Here is a 15584-nt window from a genome sequence, read left to right on the forward strand (position 1 = left end):
GCCTCTCCCTGCCTCAGTTTGCCCATCGGAGAAACGGAGGTGCTCAGTGACCCCATCTCATTGGTTGCTGAGATCAATCTATGAGTTAAAAGTCGGGGGCTGTTCTAAGAGCAGAAAACAGCCGGCACATAGTAGGTGTGCTTACCACTAATTAGTCCTCATTTCCCCATGAGGAGACTGAAGCTCACGAAGCCAGGATAACATTGCCTCATCTTCTTTAAGTACTCTGAGCATCCTCTGTGGATTGTGTTGTCCCATTTCCAGGGTTGGGGAAACTGAGGCCCAACCGGACTAAATGATGCAGTGAGGCATTGCTTGTTTAAGCACCGGGCTGGGCACTTTCGCCCACATCGTTGTATTTATTTCATTGGTTGCAGTTCACAGAGAGGAAGGGTGAGGCCCAGAAAGCTTGAGCGGGATTCGAACCCCGGAGTCCTCAGCCCTCTCCGCCGAGGGTCCTTGACTTTTGCCCGCCAGAAGGAGGAGGGGCCCCTGGCGCTGCTGCCGCCACCGCCGCCCACCTGGCAACAAGCTCATCCCCGCCTCCCCCCATCCCCCTGTCGAGAGCCCTGCAGCTCCAGGACCCGCCCCCTTCCCAGGCCCGGCAGGTGCTGGGTGACATCAGAGCCCGGCTCCCTCCCGGTGACGCCACGTGGCCCCGCCCCCGCGCTGGACCGCGGAGGTGGCCGCACCTGAGAGCTCGGAAGCAACCGGGGATTCCCGTGCCCCCTCCCCATCTCCCCGCTTCCCGAACCGGCCGGCGCCCCCAGGTAGCCCCGAGGATCCGCGGGTTGAGGGGGCGGCGACAGGGCACTTGGGTCTCGGGGAGATAGAGGTTGGGCGCTCAGATTCCTAGGTCCGAGGAGGGGGGTTGGGGGCTCAGGAATCCCGGGTCTGAGTCAGGACGGCGCTGGGAGCCTCGACTTCTAGGTCTTGAGGGAGGAAGGCTCTGAGGCCGGGACTCTGGGTCTGGGAGGCCGGATTCCTGGGTCTGAGGGAGGAGGGGGCAGCTGGGGACATGGACTCCTGTGTCTTGGGGAAGAGGGGACTGGGAGCCTGGACTCCGGGGTCTGAGGGAGGAGGGGCTGGGGTCTGGACCCCTGGGTCTGAGGGAGGAGGGCTGGGGGCCTGGACTTCTGGGTCTGAGGGAGGAGGGGCTGGGGGCTGCACTCCCGGGTCTGAGGGAGGAGGGGCTGGGGGCTGGACCCCTGGGGCTGAGGGAGGAGGGGCTGGGGGCTGCACTCCTGGGTCTGAGGGAGGAGAGGCTGGGGCCTGGACCCCTGGGTCTGAGGGAGGAGGGGCTGGGGCTGGACTCCTGGGTCTGAGGGAGGAGGGGCTGGGGTCCCGGACTCCTGGGTCTGAGGGAGGAGAGGCTGGGGCCTGGACCCCTGGGTCTGAGGGAGGAGGGGCTGGGGGCTGGACCCCTGGGTCTGAGGGAGGAGGGGCTGGGGGCCTGGACTCCTGGGTCTGAGGGAGGAGGGGCTGGGGGCCTGGACTCCTGGGTCTGAGGGAGGAGGGGCTGGGGGCCTGGACTTCTGGGTCTGAGGGAGGAGGGGCTGGGGGCTGCACTCCCGGGTCTGAGGGAGGAGGGGCTGGGGGCTGGACCCCTGGGGCTGAGGGAGGAGGGGCTGGGGCCTGGACCCCTGGGTCTGAGGGAGGAGGGGCTGGGGCTGGACTCCTGGGTCTGAGGGAGGAGGGGCTGGGGTCCCGGACTCCTGGGTCTGAGGGAGGAGAGGCTGGGGCCTGGACCCCTGGGTCTGAGGGAGGAGGGGCTGGGGGCTGGACCCCTGGGTCTGAGGGAGGAGGGGCTGGGGGCCTGGACTTCTGGGTCTGAGGGAGGAGGGGCTGGGGGCCTGGACTCCTGGGTCTGAGGGAGGAGGGGCTGGGGGCCTGGACTTCTGGGTCTGAGGGAGGAGGGGCTGGGGGCTGCACTCCCGGGTCTGAGGGAGGAGGGGCTGGGGGCTGGACCCCTGGGGCTGAGGGAGGAGGGGCTGGGGGCTGCACTCCTGGGTCTGAGGGAGGAGAGGCTGGGGCCTGGACCCCTGGGTCTGAGGGAGGAGGGGCTGGGGCTGGACTCCTGGGTCTGAGGGAGGAGGGGCTGGGGTCCCGGACTCCTGGGTCTGAGGGAGGAGAGGCTGGGGCCTGGACCCCTGGGTCTGAGGGAGGAGGGGCTGGGGGCTGGACCCCTGGGTCTGAGGGAGGAGGGGCTGGGGGCCTGGACTCCTGGGTCTGAGGGAGGAGGGGCTGGGGGCCCCCTCCCCACTCCTGGGTGCTAGGGAGGAGAGGCTGGGGCCCAGATTTCCTGATCTGGGGGCCCAGAGGACTCCTGGATCCCAGCTTTCCACTGAGGTCAAGGCTGGATGCCAGGGGCCCCAACCCCTGCCCCAAGGCCAGATTCCTGGCTCCTGTCCCTTTTCCAGCCCAGCAGCCTCCGCCCCTCCCAGGCAGGTGCTTTCACCTGCCCTGGTGACAGTAATGAGCCCTGGCAGAGGCCTTCCTGCTGGGGAGGGAGGGCGGGGCAGCCGCAGGGGCCCAGCCGTGTGCAGCCAGGCCCGCAGCCCCGCGGGCCCCACCCCATCAGCACTGTGGTCAGTCCTCCGAATCTGGATCTCCCAGGCATCCTCCCCACCAGCCCGGCTGGAGTGAGGTGGGGGTGCGTGGACTCCTGGCTCTAGGGAGGGGACGTACAGGGCTGGGTGATTGCAAAAACTCCCAAGCTCTTCCTGGTCAAAGGCCATGGGCTGGAGAGGAAGTGGGTGGGGTGAGGGTGGGGGTAAAGTCCCCGGGACACAGCTTGGCTCTGGGTGGATCAGGGCCTCACGGGCGGCCTGGGGGCAGCCTGGGCAATCTGGGGCCTGGGAGGTGGAGAAACCCCGTTTGCTGGTGGGAGAACCCGCTGTTGGAGTGCAGGGGCCCAGGGTTGGAGGCTGGAGCATTGCTGGGGGGCCGGGACTGCTGGTGCTGGGGCACGTGACAAGTGGGTCTGCGGAGAGGTGGGACGTGTGGCCTGGGGCCGCGTTTCGGGGCGGGAGAGGCTGAGGGACAGACAAGAGCCTGGGGGGACCTGATCTGGGGATGCCTCGAGAGGAGCTGGGCATCTGGAGGGACTTCTCCAGGGGCGTGGTGGAGGTGGGGGGCCAGGAGGGCAGAGGTGGGCAGTGATGGGGTCGAGGCAGGGCCCCATCTGATGCATCTCTGCGTCCCCAGACTCACTCCGGGCAGAGCCTGGCACCTGAGCGGCCTCAGGGAAAGTTGAGTGGATGGAGGAGTGAATGAATGAATGAGGCCGGTCTCCCCATTATAGGGAGAAAGGGACCTATGTTGCCGGGTAGGAAGGCGCTATTAACTGAGAGATGAGATTCGAGTCTGTTCTGCAGGCGTCGAGGAAGCCAGAGGTGGGCAGGAAACCTGAGTGACAGAAGTCAGATTGACATCCTCCAAGACTCACATCTAAGAGATCAGGTCTCATCATGACCCAGTCTGGCCCCCCGTGTCCCAAGTCTTACCTCACCTACCCCTCTCTCCCCTTCCATCACTTGGCTCCAGCCACATTGGCCTCTCAATGTCACAGACATACAAGCACACACACTGGCCTGTCAATGTCACAGACATATAAGCACACTCTGCCCCAGGGCCTTTGCACTGGCTCTTCTCCCAGCCTGGAATGCGTTCTCTCCTCACATTCCCATGGCTCGCTCCCTTCATGTCCCTCAGGTCCTTATTCACATGCCACATCAGAGAGGCCTTCACTGGCCACCCCAATTAAGACTTCAACACTCCTCAACCCTCATACCCTCTGTTCCCTGGTTTCCTTTTCTCCTTGGCATTTATCACCAGTTAACAGACTATATAATTTACTTATGTATCTTTTTATCTGTCTCCTGGGATTAGAGCAGAGCTGTCTAATAGAAACAGAATGCAAGCCAAATGTGTAATTGAAGGTTTTCTAGGGGTGCACTAAAGATTTTTAAAAAGTAAAAAGGACCCTGTGACATTAATCTTAATGATATATTTTATTTAACCCAATAGATCCAAAATATTATCGTTGCCATAGGTCATCAAATATAAAAAATACGGAGGAACCTTTTATTGTCCTCACTCTTTGAGGTCTGGTGTGTATCTCATACTTAGAACCCCATTTCGGTTTGGATGCTCCCATTTCAGGGGCCCAGGAGCCACGTGGGGCTATTGCTATTTAAATTTAATTAAAATTGAAGACAATGGCCCGGGGTTTCCCGGTTCGGATCCCGGGTGCTGACGTGGCACCGCTTGGCAAAAGCCATGCTATGGTAGGTGTCCCACCTATAAAGTAGAGGAAGATGGGCACGGATGTTAGCTCAGGGCCAGTCTTCCTCAGCAAAAAGAGGAGGATTGGTGGCCATAGTTAGCTCAGGGCTAATCTTCCTCAAAAAGTAAAAAAAAAAAAATTGAAGACAATGAAAATTTCAGTTCCTTGGTGGCACTTGCCACATTTCAAGGGCCCGGGAGCCACATGGGGTGGTTGGTGGCTCCTGCACTGGATAATGCGCAGGTCTAGAATGTAAAGCGAGGGTCTTTTGTCTTTTTTCTGGCGTGTTCTTTGCTGTGTGGCCAATGCCTTGAGCAGCGCCCGACGCACAGCCTGGCTCGTTAAGGAATTATTAAATGGATGGATGGATGGATGAAGGAGTGGGTGGAGAGGTCTGCGGACCCATTGGTGGAGAAAGGCCGTGGGGACCCCCTGGGGGGGGGTTCGGGTGGGATGGCGCCCCCCTGACCTCCTCCCTCCTCTCCCCCCTGCAGACCATGGCAGCAGTGACCGTGTCGGTGGCCGGGCGGAAGGCGCCCCCCCAGCCGGGCCCGGTGCCCGAGGCGGCGCAGCCTTACCTGTTCGCGCCCCGCGCGTCCAGCGTGGGGGGCCCTGGCGCGGCCCCGCAGGTGGAGTGGACGGCGCGCCGCCTGGTGTGGGTGCCCTCGGAGCTGCACGGGTTCGAGGCCGCGGCGCTGCGCGATGAGGGCGAGGAGGAGGCGGAGGTGGAGCTGGCGGAGAGCGGCCGGCGGCTGCGGCTGCCCCGGGACCAGATCCAGCGCATGAACCCCCCCAAGTTCAGCAAGGCCGAGGACATGGCCGAGCTCACGTGCCTCAACGAGGCCTCGGTGCTGCACAACCTGCGCGAGCGCTACTACTCCGGCCTCATCTACGTGAGTGGCCCCCGCTCCCGGGAGGGGTGGCCGGGGGTGGGGTGGCTGGGGGAGTCGGGGGTCAGCACCCCGCCTTGAGTTATCACGAGGCTGCTGAGCATCTTGAGCCCACGTCGGGTGACTGGTCCTACACTTAGTTGCCAAATAGAAATGAGTGGATCATCAGGCGTGCCTGAGACCCCATTGGGGGTATCCTGTTCTATTATTTCCCTAAAGTGTAAAAAGTTCTGAATTCTCAGCTAGAACGCATCCAGAGGGTTTTGAGAAAGGGCTGTGCGTCTGTAATGATAATGAGAACCACTGATAGTGAAAAACTGCGTTCCAGGCGTGGTGCTAAATAACTCCCATCTATCAATTCATTTCTTCTCACCTTACTCCAAGTAGAGTCTATTAGCATCCCATTCTATCTAAAAGGAAACTGAGGCCCAGAGATTTAGGAGCAATAAAAACTAATATTAATTGGGGCTGGCCCGCTGGCATAGTGGTTATGTTTGCACACTCTGCTTCCTAGCCCTGGGGGTCACAGATTCAGATCCCCCCCGGGGTGGACCTAGCACCATTCCTCAAGCCATGCTGTGGTGGCGTCCCACATAAAATAGAGGAAGATTGGCACAGATGTGAGCTCAGGGCCAATCTTCCTCACCAGAAAAAAAAAAAACTAACATTAATTAAACATGTACTAGGCACTTTAAAATATATTGTCTCAATACATTGACACAATTATAAAGCCTTTTGTCCCCGTTTCACAGATAGAGAAACTGAGGCACAGAAAGTTCAAGTTCCTTGACCAAGCTCACCCAGTTGGACAAGGCCCACCCGGGTAGTGTGGCTCCAGGCTCCACCCTTTTGCTGTGGTGCCTCGTAAGATTAAGATGGGATTGACGATGGTGAGGTTGACTATGGTCGTCTAATCTCTGTTAAGCATTTAATGTCTCTCATGTTATTTAATTTTTACAGCAAACAGATGACGTAAGGCAGCAGTTCTTAACCCTGCCTTCCTGTTAGAATCACTCAGGGAATTTTTCAAAAATACCAAGACCTGAGCCGCACCCCAGCCCATTTAAATCAGGCTCTCTGGGTGTGTGACGTGGGCCTTGGTATTTTTAATAAGCTTCCCGGGTGGTTCTCATGGGCAGGCAAAGCGTTGTTAAGAGCCAACAGGATTAGAGAGATCGGCAAGGAATGTCGACACTAATAATGAAAAATAATAATAATGGTGGCTGGCAAATATTTATTAAGCACTTAGAATAGCCGGGGCCTGTTCTCATCACCTGATGCCCAGGAATGTTAAGTGACTTGGGTCCCACGTCACACAGGCGTGAAGGAGTCGTGCTGGGCTGTGAACCCCGGGCGGCTGGCCGCAGAGTCACGCTCCAGACACCAGCTTAGAGGGCTGGGGTCTCACAGCCTTGTGGTCCCACAGGGAAAATCATAAAACACATAGGTAAAAGGAAAAATGCTGGTTTTATATTTTTTTTAAAAGACAAAACTTTAAGGAGGGTAATGAGAGAATCCTTAAATAAATGATGAGATCTAGCAAAAAATAAATTTGCCCCAATATCCACCCTGTTGAGGGTCACCAAGCACAAGATTAGGATATTTTTATGAATTCTGGCTCCTTTTTCGGAAGGAGGAGACCAAGGCTCTGAGAGGGCCAGTGGCTGGCTCAGGGACCCTCAGCTGGGGGTGGTGGATGTGGGATACGAGTCGAGGGCTGTCTGACCCTGGATGGGGTTGGCACCTTCTCTGGGCTGTGCTGGCCCCTCTGATTGGTCACTTGCCTTTGCAAGCCTTGAGAAAGAGGCCTCTGCCCAAGCCACTCCCCCGGATCTCACCAAAAGCAGAGAGATCAGAGGGACATCCAAAACGTTAAGCACCTTTTGCCTTTTTTTTTTTGCTGAGGAAGATCGGCCCTGAGCTAACATCTGTGCCAGTCTTCCTCTATTTTGTATATGGGATGCTGCCACAGTGTGGCTGATCAGTGGTGTAGGTCAATGCTTGGGATCTGAACCCGAGAACCTGGGCCGCCAAAGCGGAGCATGCCAAACTTAACCACTAGGCCACAGGGCCAGCCCCTGCCTTTTGCCTTTTAATAAACACTCTGAACTTTCACACCTTGTAAGGTATCTACTCTCATCCCCATCCTGCTGGTGGGGAAACTGAGCCTCAGAGGGGGCCCAGGACTTGGACTAAGCCCCACAGTTGGAGCCAGCTCAGCCAGGATTTGAACCCAGGCCGTCTGACTCCAGACCCCACATCCCATCCCCAGCCCTGGAAAGATTATTGGGAAAGTTCAGGGGAAAAAAACGGTGAGGCCTTAGGGAAGGCCAGGGCCCAGGAGCCAGAGAATGGGGGCCTGAGAAACGGAAGTGAGACGGAAGATTCTGGAAGTCCAGACGGGAGGCGAATTGGACTTTCATCATGATCAGTAGCACTTGGCGAGTGCCTGCGTTCTCCGTCGGGCGCTGTTCTAGACTTCTCTCCGATGTGATCCTGTCGGCCTCTTGCTCCCCGTCAGGCTGTCAGGTGGGGAATCTCGCGGCCTCTTCCTGCGGCGTAGAGGGGAGAAGCCCCCGGCCCAGCAATAAACAGCTGGCGTATTAGCGTGCACAGTGGCCCGGGGCCCCTGCTGAGCCCTGTGCTTGCAACACAGACTTGGGGCTGGTCCCCAGCAGCCCTGCGTGGAAGCCGTGTTCCTGTGCCCGTTTGATGAGAAAATAAGACCCAGAAAGCTTAAGACACTTGCTCGAGCCGCCCAGCTCGAAGACGTTGGAGGCGCGACTCCAGCTGCACCCTGCTTGTCTTCGGGCCTTTGCTTCATGAATGTTTGTTGACCGGCCAACTGGTGATGAGGAAGGCCGTGTTGCTGGTGGAAAGTGGTCGTCTGGGGCTTCGGAAACCCAGTTTCTGCCTCTTATAGGCTCTTCGGCCTTGGGTCGTGCAGGGTCTCGGTCCCCTCGCTGAGATGCTTGGGGCAGGAAGGGACCCATGGGGGCACTCAGGATCCCCTCTGCTCCTGGATGGTGGGCGTTCAAAGCCCCATTTTCCAGAGCTGGAAACTGAGGCTGGGAGAGGGCGAGTCCCTTGCAAGCTCGAAACCCAGGATGACGTGGCTTCGAAGTCTGGGGAGCTCTTAGGGCCCGGGTGGGGGCGGGTTACGAGAGTCTCGGGACCTTGGGATGCATTTACGGGCCCCGCCTTGGGCTGGCTGGGTTTTATTCATTATCTCCCTTAATCCCCGCGGCCTGGGTAACGAGGTGGGGAGTGTCGTTCCGGTTTCCCAAGGAGGAAACCGAGACTGTGGGGACAGTCGCCGGGCTGAGGAGAGGTGGAGGCGGGAGGTGGACCCGGTGGGACCCGAGGGCTGGGGCGGCCCCCCCAGTCCCTCCCTTGGGTTCCCCCAGCCGTGTCCCGGAGACTCGGGGTGTCCCTGACCGTCTCTGGGTGCACGAGCCTCTGCCCTTTGTCCCCGGGCCTTGGCAGCCGGCTCAGGTTGCCGTCCCGGGTGTCGCCCTGGTGACAGGTGTGGCAGGAGGAGGGGGCTGGCGTGGGGAGGGGGTTCCTCCGCCAGCAGCGGGGCCCGGGCGCCAGCAGCCATGAGGTACCTGCCCGGGGAATGTGGCCTGGCCGCCCCGCCCGCCCTCACAGAGCCTGGAGCTCCCGGGAGCGGCTGTCCCAGGAGGGGAGGGCGGGTACCCCGCAAACCGGTTGTTCTGCTCCGGGCCACCCACCCACCCACCCACCCGCCTGGCCGCCTTAAAAGGTTGGCCCCTGGGAGCCAGCGGCTGCGGCGGTGGCCACGCCCGGCTGTGCTGTCTGGGAGCTCAGCGCTCCAGCTCCTAGACAACAAGTAACCAGCTAACCAGCTAACCAGCTAAATAGCCGACTAGCTGGCTGAGAGCTAACTGGTTTACTAGTTAACTTCCTAAGCCCCTAAGCAGCTGACTCTCTGGCTAGTTGAGCTGGCTGATTCCGGCTGGCTTAGAGAGTTAGCTCTCTGGGTTGGTTTAACTAGTTGACCCGCCAGCTCTCTAGCTGTCTCACCGCCTTTCCGTGTCCTGAGCGCGTCTCGTCCACCTGCTGTGCCCCGTGAGCTGGCACAGGTCACAGTTTAGTTACAGGGGCCCGAAACCTGGCCCCGTGGAGTGGGGGTGGGGTGTGGACCAATTCGGGGAGTTTGTGAACTTGGATGCAAAAAAAAAAAAAAAAGTAACGTCTTGATGTCCACGCACCTGGAACCTGAAACGTGGCCTCTCCCGCCATCCAAGGGTCCCCTCAGTGACGGCAGGGGAGGCAGGACCCGCGAGTCTGTCATCGGTAGAAACACAGACATGTTCCTGTCACTGCTGATACTGCGAGCACCTTTCTGGGGATTTTCTGTGCGTGTTCAAACAAATACACAAAAATGTCTATTTCCAACCCTTCCACCACGACAGCCCTCTCCTGCTCTCTTTTCACCTGATGACGTTTAGGACGGGGTCCCGCGTCTGTGCCCTGAGACCCGAGTGGGCACCCATCGCAGGAACACGCCTCCAGGCCGTTTCCAGTCTTTGTCCATTATTTTGCTGGAACGCATAAGCTTGCACGTGGTCAGGGTGAACCCTCTCCTTGCAGCACCTTCGTGCAATTTGGAAAGATTTTTTGTCCCCACTGTCAGCCTTAAAATATCTGTAATAAACGATCAAATCTACATTGTCACGGTGTGAATGGCAACCCCTTTGATAGACGTCCTTGGGCAGTGTGCAACCTGCCCAGCCGGACATGGCAGTCCCGTGCTGCCCTCTGGGCCACAGGCGGGCAGCTCAGGCGCTCTCCCTTCTTGCCCGCTGCAGACGTACTCCGGCCTTTTCTGTGTGGTCATCAATCCATACAAGCAGCTCCCCATCTACACGGAGGCCATCGTGGAGATGTACCGGGGCAAGAAGCGGCACGAAGTGCCACCGCACGTGTACGCGGTGACCGAGGGGGCCTACAGAAGCATGCTCCAGGGTGAGTGTGGGGCTGGGGCTGCTGGGGGGGGGGGGGCGTCCTTCCATGGGGGCCGGACTGGGGGCCAGGATTGATACCATGTCAAGGAGTTTGGACTCTGTGAGGCTTCTCTGGGGGGACAGGAGGGGACACGAATGGAGGGCGGGGTGGGCGGGACTCAGGCCTGTCAGACGGGCCCGTTTCTTTCTATCTCAATGTCCACCCTTCTCTCAAGTATCATTGGGAGCCAGTTGGTGCCAGGATTCTGCAGAAATTTCTCTACAGATAGTAATGCTGTTGACATGATCTCCATTGTCGGGGGGGAATGGTAGCCCCTTAAAAGATGTGCAACATGGGGTTGCTGGGTACGGCTGGGCAGGTTGTACACTGCACAAGGATGTCCATCAAGAGGGCAGCCCTTCGCCCCATGACAAGGTCGATCGGTCCTAGCAAAATGACATAATTCACAGGTGACACACGTAATGCACTCAGTATATATTTATTCCATGTCATCTAGTTTAATAAATATTTTGTATATATTAAAATACATATTAAATATTTTAAAGTTTTTATCTTTCTATCCTATGATGTATAATAGTGTGCCGCAGTGTATTTATGTTGTACGTATTATACTTAGGTCATTTAACGGATGCTATATTTCTTTTTCTTTCTTTCTTTTTTTTTTTGGTGAGGAAGATTGGCCCAGAGCTAACATCTGTTGCCAATCTTCCTTTTTTTCCTCCCCAAAGCCCCAGGGCATAGTTGTGTATCCCAGTTGTGAGTCCGTCTAGTTCTTCTATGTGAGATGCCTCCTCAGCACGGCTTCATGAGCAGTGCTAGGTCTGTGCCCAGGATCCGAACTGGCGAACCCTGGGCAGCCAAAGTGGAGGGTGAGAACGTAACTGCTGGGCCCTGGGCCGACCCGTCAGCTGTGGTTATAGACTCGTTGTTACGTCTCAGGAGTTACCGTACAATAACGTCAGGGGAGCGCCAGGCACTTTTCACGGATTAACACATTTAACCCTGCAGCAACCCCGTGAAGTGGGTGTGCCCATTATTCCTGGTTTCCAAATGGGGAAACTGAGGCACAGAGCAGTCCAGTTGCTGCCCACGGGTGGGTGGGTAGCGGAGGTGGGGTTGGAACCCAGGAACCCCGAGCACTGCTTCCCCGTAGGTCACACTGTGATCCCGTCCTCCTCCTGGGCCGGATGAGCAAGTTTTGATGTGGGCCTCCTGGGTTCTAACAGCCCGTGCCGACTCAGCCTCTTGCATGCTGTGTGGCCCTGGGAAAGCAGCTGTCCCTCTCTGAGCTTCCGTTTCCTCACCTGTCAAATGGAGACGATAAACCTCAGCTGAGCACGGTGTCATTCATTCAACAAACTTCAGTTTGAGGTCCTACTATGTGCTACCTCGTGCTGTGTGTGTGAGATTCAAAGACACAAGCGAGATCCTGGACCCCAGGGCTCAGTCCTGGATACAAAGCAGCCCACAAAACCGAATTATACACTCGCTAGGATATGAAAACCTTTTGAACATTCTGTCTGAGTTCTGACTACAGCCCTGCGAGGTAGAGGCTGTTTCGAGCCTCATTTTTCAGATGGGGAAACTGAGGCACAGAGCACCTCAGAGACTGGCCTGAGGTCACACAGCAAGACCTTGAACCTACATCCATCTGGCTGCCAAACCAGGCTGCTAACTCTGACATCCTGTTGAATGTACCCTCTCTCTCCGACTTAAAACCACCCAGGGGCCCCTGCCCTGCTTTACCACCATCCATCCCTTTAATTATGGTCTCCAAACCCATCTTCCCTCTCCAGCTCCCTCCCCCGGCCTCCCTGGCCTCCTTTCTCCAACATCTCCAACTCCGTCCCACCGCAGGGCCTTTGCACTGGCTGTGCCTCTGCCTGGAACTCGTGCGTTAGGGCTGAACTGAAACGCCGCCTCTTCTGAGAAGCCCTCCTGGCCTTCCACTCCTCCCCTCAGTCCCTTCTTGTTACTTGACACCAGGGTTTCTCAATCCTGGCTCTGTGGACATTTGGGGCTGGATGAATCTTTGTCGTGGGGGCCATCCTGTGCATTGTGGGAGGTTGAGCGGCATCCCTGGGCTCTACCACTGGACGCTGGTAGGACCCCCGCCCCAATGGTGACTATCAACAATGTCTCTAGGTGTTGCCAACTGTCAGATCATCTTCCGTTTAGTGTGTGTCTTTTTTTTTTTTTGCTGAGGAAGACTGGCCCTGAGCTAACATGCGTGCCCACATTCTTCTATTTTGTATTGGCTTGATGAGCACTGTACAGGCCCGCCCCCAGGATCCAAACCCGTGAACCCGGGCCGCGAAAGCGGAGTGCCGAACTTAACTGCCACACCACCGGACCGGCCCCGTGGTTTATAAGCTTTTTGTCCCTCAGACGCTCCATGAGGGCGGGGACCTTGCAGCGCCCACGGCCCTTGGCGCCTGGCACTTAATAGTCGGTCAGTGTGCATTTGTTGAAGGGTTGTGTCCGGCCCAGGGCGAGCGCAGGGGGAGGTGGCGGGGACCGAGCTGTGCTCTCTGCCCTCGAGTTGGGCACATGACCCACCAACGGGCCAACAGTCACCTCACTACCGCCTTGTGGCCTGTTTTATGTCTGAGACTGAGCCCCTGGGGCCAGGATCTCGCTCTTGTGTCTTTGAGGGCACCCAGCCCCAGGGGGCACCCAGCGGGGGCTCACGTGGAAGTTGGTTGAATGAACTCCATTCTGTTTAGTTGGAGTTTATTGTCTCCATTTGACAGGTGAGGAAACGGAAGCTCAGAGAGGGACAGCTGCTTTCCCAGGGCCACACAGCAGGCATGAGGCTGAGTCCGAGTGGAGTATTAGAATCCGGGAGGGTCACACATCAAAACTCAAGCTTGGGGGCTGGCCCCGTGGCCGAGTGGTTGAGTTCACGTGCTCTGCTTCAGCAGCCTGGGATTCACCGGTTCGGACCCTGGGTGTGGACATGGCACTGCTCATCAAGCCATGCTGAGGCAGCGTCCCACATAGAACTAGAAGGACTTACAACCAGGATATACAGCTGTGTGCTGGGGCTTTGGGGAGAAAAAAAGAAAAAAGAGGAAGATTGGCAACAGATGTTAGCTCAGGGCCAATCTTCCTCACCAAAAATAAATAAAAGCATACCTTTAAAAAAAAAAAAGCAAGCTTTTCTTTACCTCTTGGGAATGACTTTGAAAAGTGGGCAGCCAGCGTAAGGGGTCAGGGTCCTGCTGGAGAGACCCTCCCAGGTGACACGTCCCCCTCTGTTCCCTACAGATCGAGAGGATCAGTCCATTCTCTGCACGTGAGTAATCCAGAGGGACTTCCTGGAGGAGGCGGAGGTCCCGGCTGGGCGTGGCTCTGCTTGGAATGGGTGGGGCTTACCTGGCACCCCTTTTGCTTCCCGTTGTCCCCCCACAGTGGGGAGTCTGGGGCCGGGAAGACGGAAAACACCAAGAAGGTCATCCAGTACCTGGCCCACGTGGCCTCGTCCCCCAAGGGCAGGAAGGAGCCAGGCGTTCCGGTAAGTGACCTGCCCCGGGACGTGCTGTGGACGCTGCCATCAGCAGTGTCCCCTCCAGCTCTGGCTCTGCTTCCCCCCAGAATCCCCTAGCCCCCAACCCCCCATGGAGGGCCGCAGTTGGGGGCCTTCTCCTGGCTGCCCGTGCCGCCTGGACACCTGCTACACGCCTGACATAGCGCTGGGAGCAGAGGCAGGGCGGACGCAGAAACGCGAGGGCCAGTTCTTGGTCTTGTTGGCCCTGGGAACCCTGCCTGGCACATAGTGGGTGCTTCCATTCCTGAGCACCCACTATGTGCCGGGCCTGGTTTGGGTACCTGCGGTGCGCAGGTTTGCTTTCTAAGTGAGCGTTTATATAGGGCCAGGCCCTCGGCTCACATGCACCTGACACTCTAGCGAGGTTGGTGTTGTTTCCTGCCTTAAAGATGAGAAACTGAATGTGTGGCGGGGGGAGTGGGTAGTCAGAGGTCACACCCCCAGAAAGGGCTCGAGTGGGTTCAAACCTGCGCCATGTGGTCCCACCAGGCCACCCCGCTCCACCCGCCCAGTTGCCCCGGCCCCTCGCATCTCCCCGTGCCCCGCCCCCACTGAGCCCGCCGGTTCACCTGTGTGTCTGTCCACGTTCCATGTGCTGTGTCCTGGTCCATGTCTCGTGTCCCGTGACTTCCTCAGGCCTCCGTCAGCTCCGTGTCTTATGTGAGTAGCTGGGAATCACCTCAAAGCATGCCGCCTGGGTCACCCCACCCCACGGTCTTCCTGGCAGACAGGGCCTGAGGCACCTACTATGTGCCTGCTGGGCCCCGCCCTGTCATTTAATGCCACCCTACTGTGTGCACACAGGGCCCCCACTGCTGTGTATGGCAGTCCTAATGCGTGCAACCAGGGCCCATGCTGCCATTTGGTGCAGTCCTACTGTGCGTGTGCAGCTGCACACTGCTGTTTCTGTCAGCCCTACTGTGTGCGTGCAGACTCTGTGGGCCCAGATACCAATAAGAAACAACCCAGAGACTGTTTATTGCTGATCTGCTCAGTGTGCGTAGATGGGGCGCACAGACACCAGGAATTCACGCAACCCGGAGACCCACACAGCCATTTGTTGCAGGCCTACTGGGTACACCCAGCTCAGGCTAGTCTCCGATCCCATCTGTCCTATTGGCTGCTGCTTTCTAACACCGAGGACAATCTCTGGCACATAGTAGCCACTCACTTCACAGTTTTTCAATGAGTGGACAGCTTAGCTAGGAACATAAACAAACGTATCGAGGTCTCCTATGTGCCAAGCCACACGCCCTTCTTTGCATATATTTGTTCACTTGACAAAGCCATTTGCTTAGCTGAGATTGTTTCGTTGTAACATATGCAAGATGTAGCGTGACAGAAGACACATGGGCTGACATTTATTGAGCACCTACCATGTGCCTGGTTCGGCCGCCAGTGTGGCTGTAGGGAGGTTTGGAGTAAGATCCCTACTCGCGGATCAGCCTGGTTGAGGAAGGAAACCAGCATTTCTTAAGCACCTACTGTGTGCCAGGCAGTTTGAAGCACTTTACATAGAAAATATAGATTTTTTTCCTTAATTAAAATTCCACAAGTAATACATAAGTGTGTAGTCACTGTAACATCAACAAAAAAATCAGAAAAAGTGAAATTCTTCTTTCCTCCTTTCAGTCCCCCTTCCTTGGAATGGCTTACACTGTTGACAGTTTGGTGTGTATCCTTGCAGACTTTCTCCAAATGTTTACGAACATGTACATATACCTGTAGAAATGGGAGTCTCGTTTTGTGGTGTTTTTTTCTTGATTTATTTTTTATTAATGGGATCCCTTTGTGGGTATTGTTCTGCAACTCGTCTTTTTCGTTTTGTTTTGTTTGCACTCAACAATGTATCTTAGAGATGTTT

General features: G+C 57.1%; 1 protein-coding gene across 8 annotated transcripts in view; it reads left to right on the forward strand.

The window, feature by feature from the left end:
* Positions 1-15584, forward strand: part of MYH14 (myosin heavy chain 14) — a 96303-nt gene that overhangs the window by 11557 nt on the left and 69162 nt on the right. For 3 of the 8 annotated variants that reach the window (XM_044758811.2, XM_070498314.1, XM_070498318.1), the window contains 5 exons: positions 4783-5181; positions 10014-10170; positions 13441-13468; positions 13585-13687; positions 14357-14380. In XM_044758811.2, the coding sequence (XP_044614746.1) occupies positions 4783-5181; positions 10014-10170; positions 13441-13468; positions 13585-13687; positions 14357-14380 (711 nt within the window). Of the gene's footprint in view, positions 1-636; positions 771-4782; positions 5182-10013; positions 10171-13440; positions 13469-13584; positions 13688-14356; positions 14381-15584 lie in introns of those variants that run through there. The other 5 variants (XM_070498317.1, XM_070498312.1, XM_070498315.1 and 2 more) reach the window with 3 other exon arrangements.

Source organism: Equus asinus, chromosome 26 (assembly GCF_041296235.1).
Source record: "Equus asinus isolate D_3611 breed Donkey chromosome 26, EquAss-T2T_v2, whole genome shotgun sequence".
In the NCBI taxonomy this organism is placed as follows: Eukaryota; Metazoa; Chordata; class Mammalia; order Perissodactyla; family Equidae; genus Equus; species Equus asinus.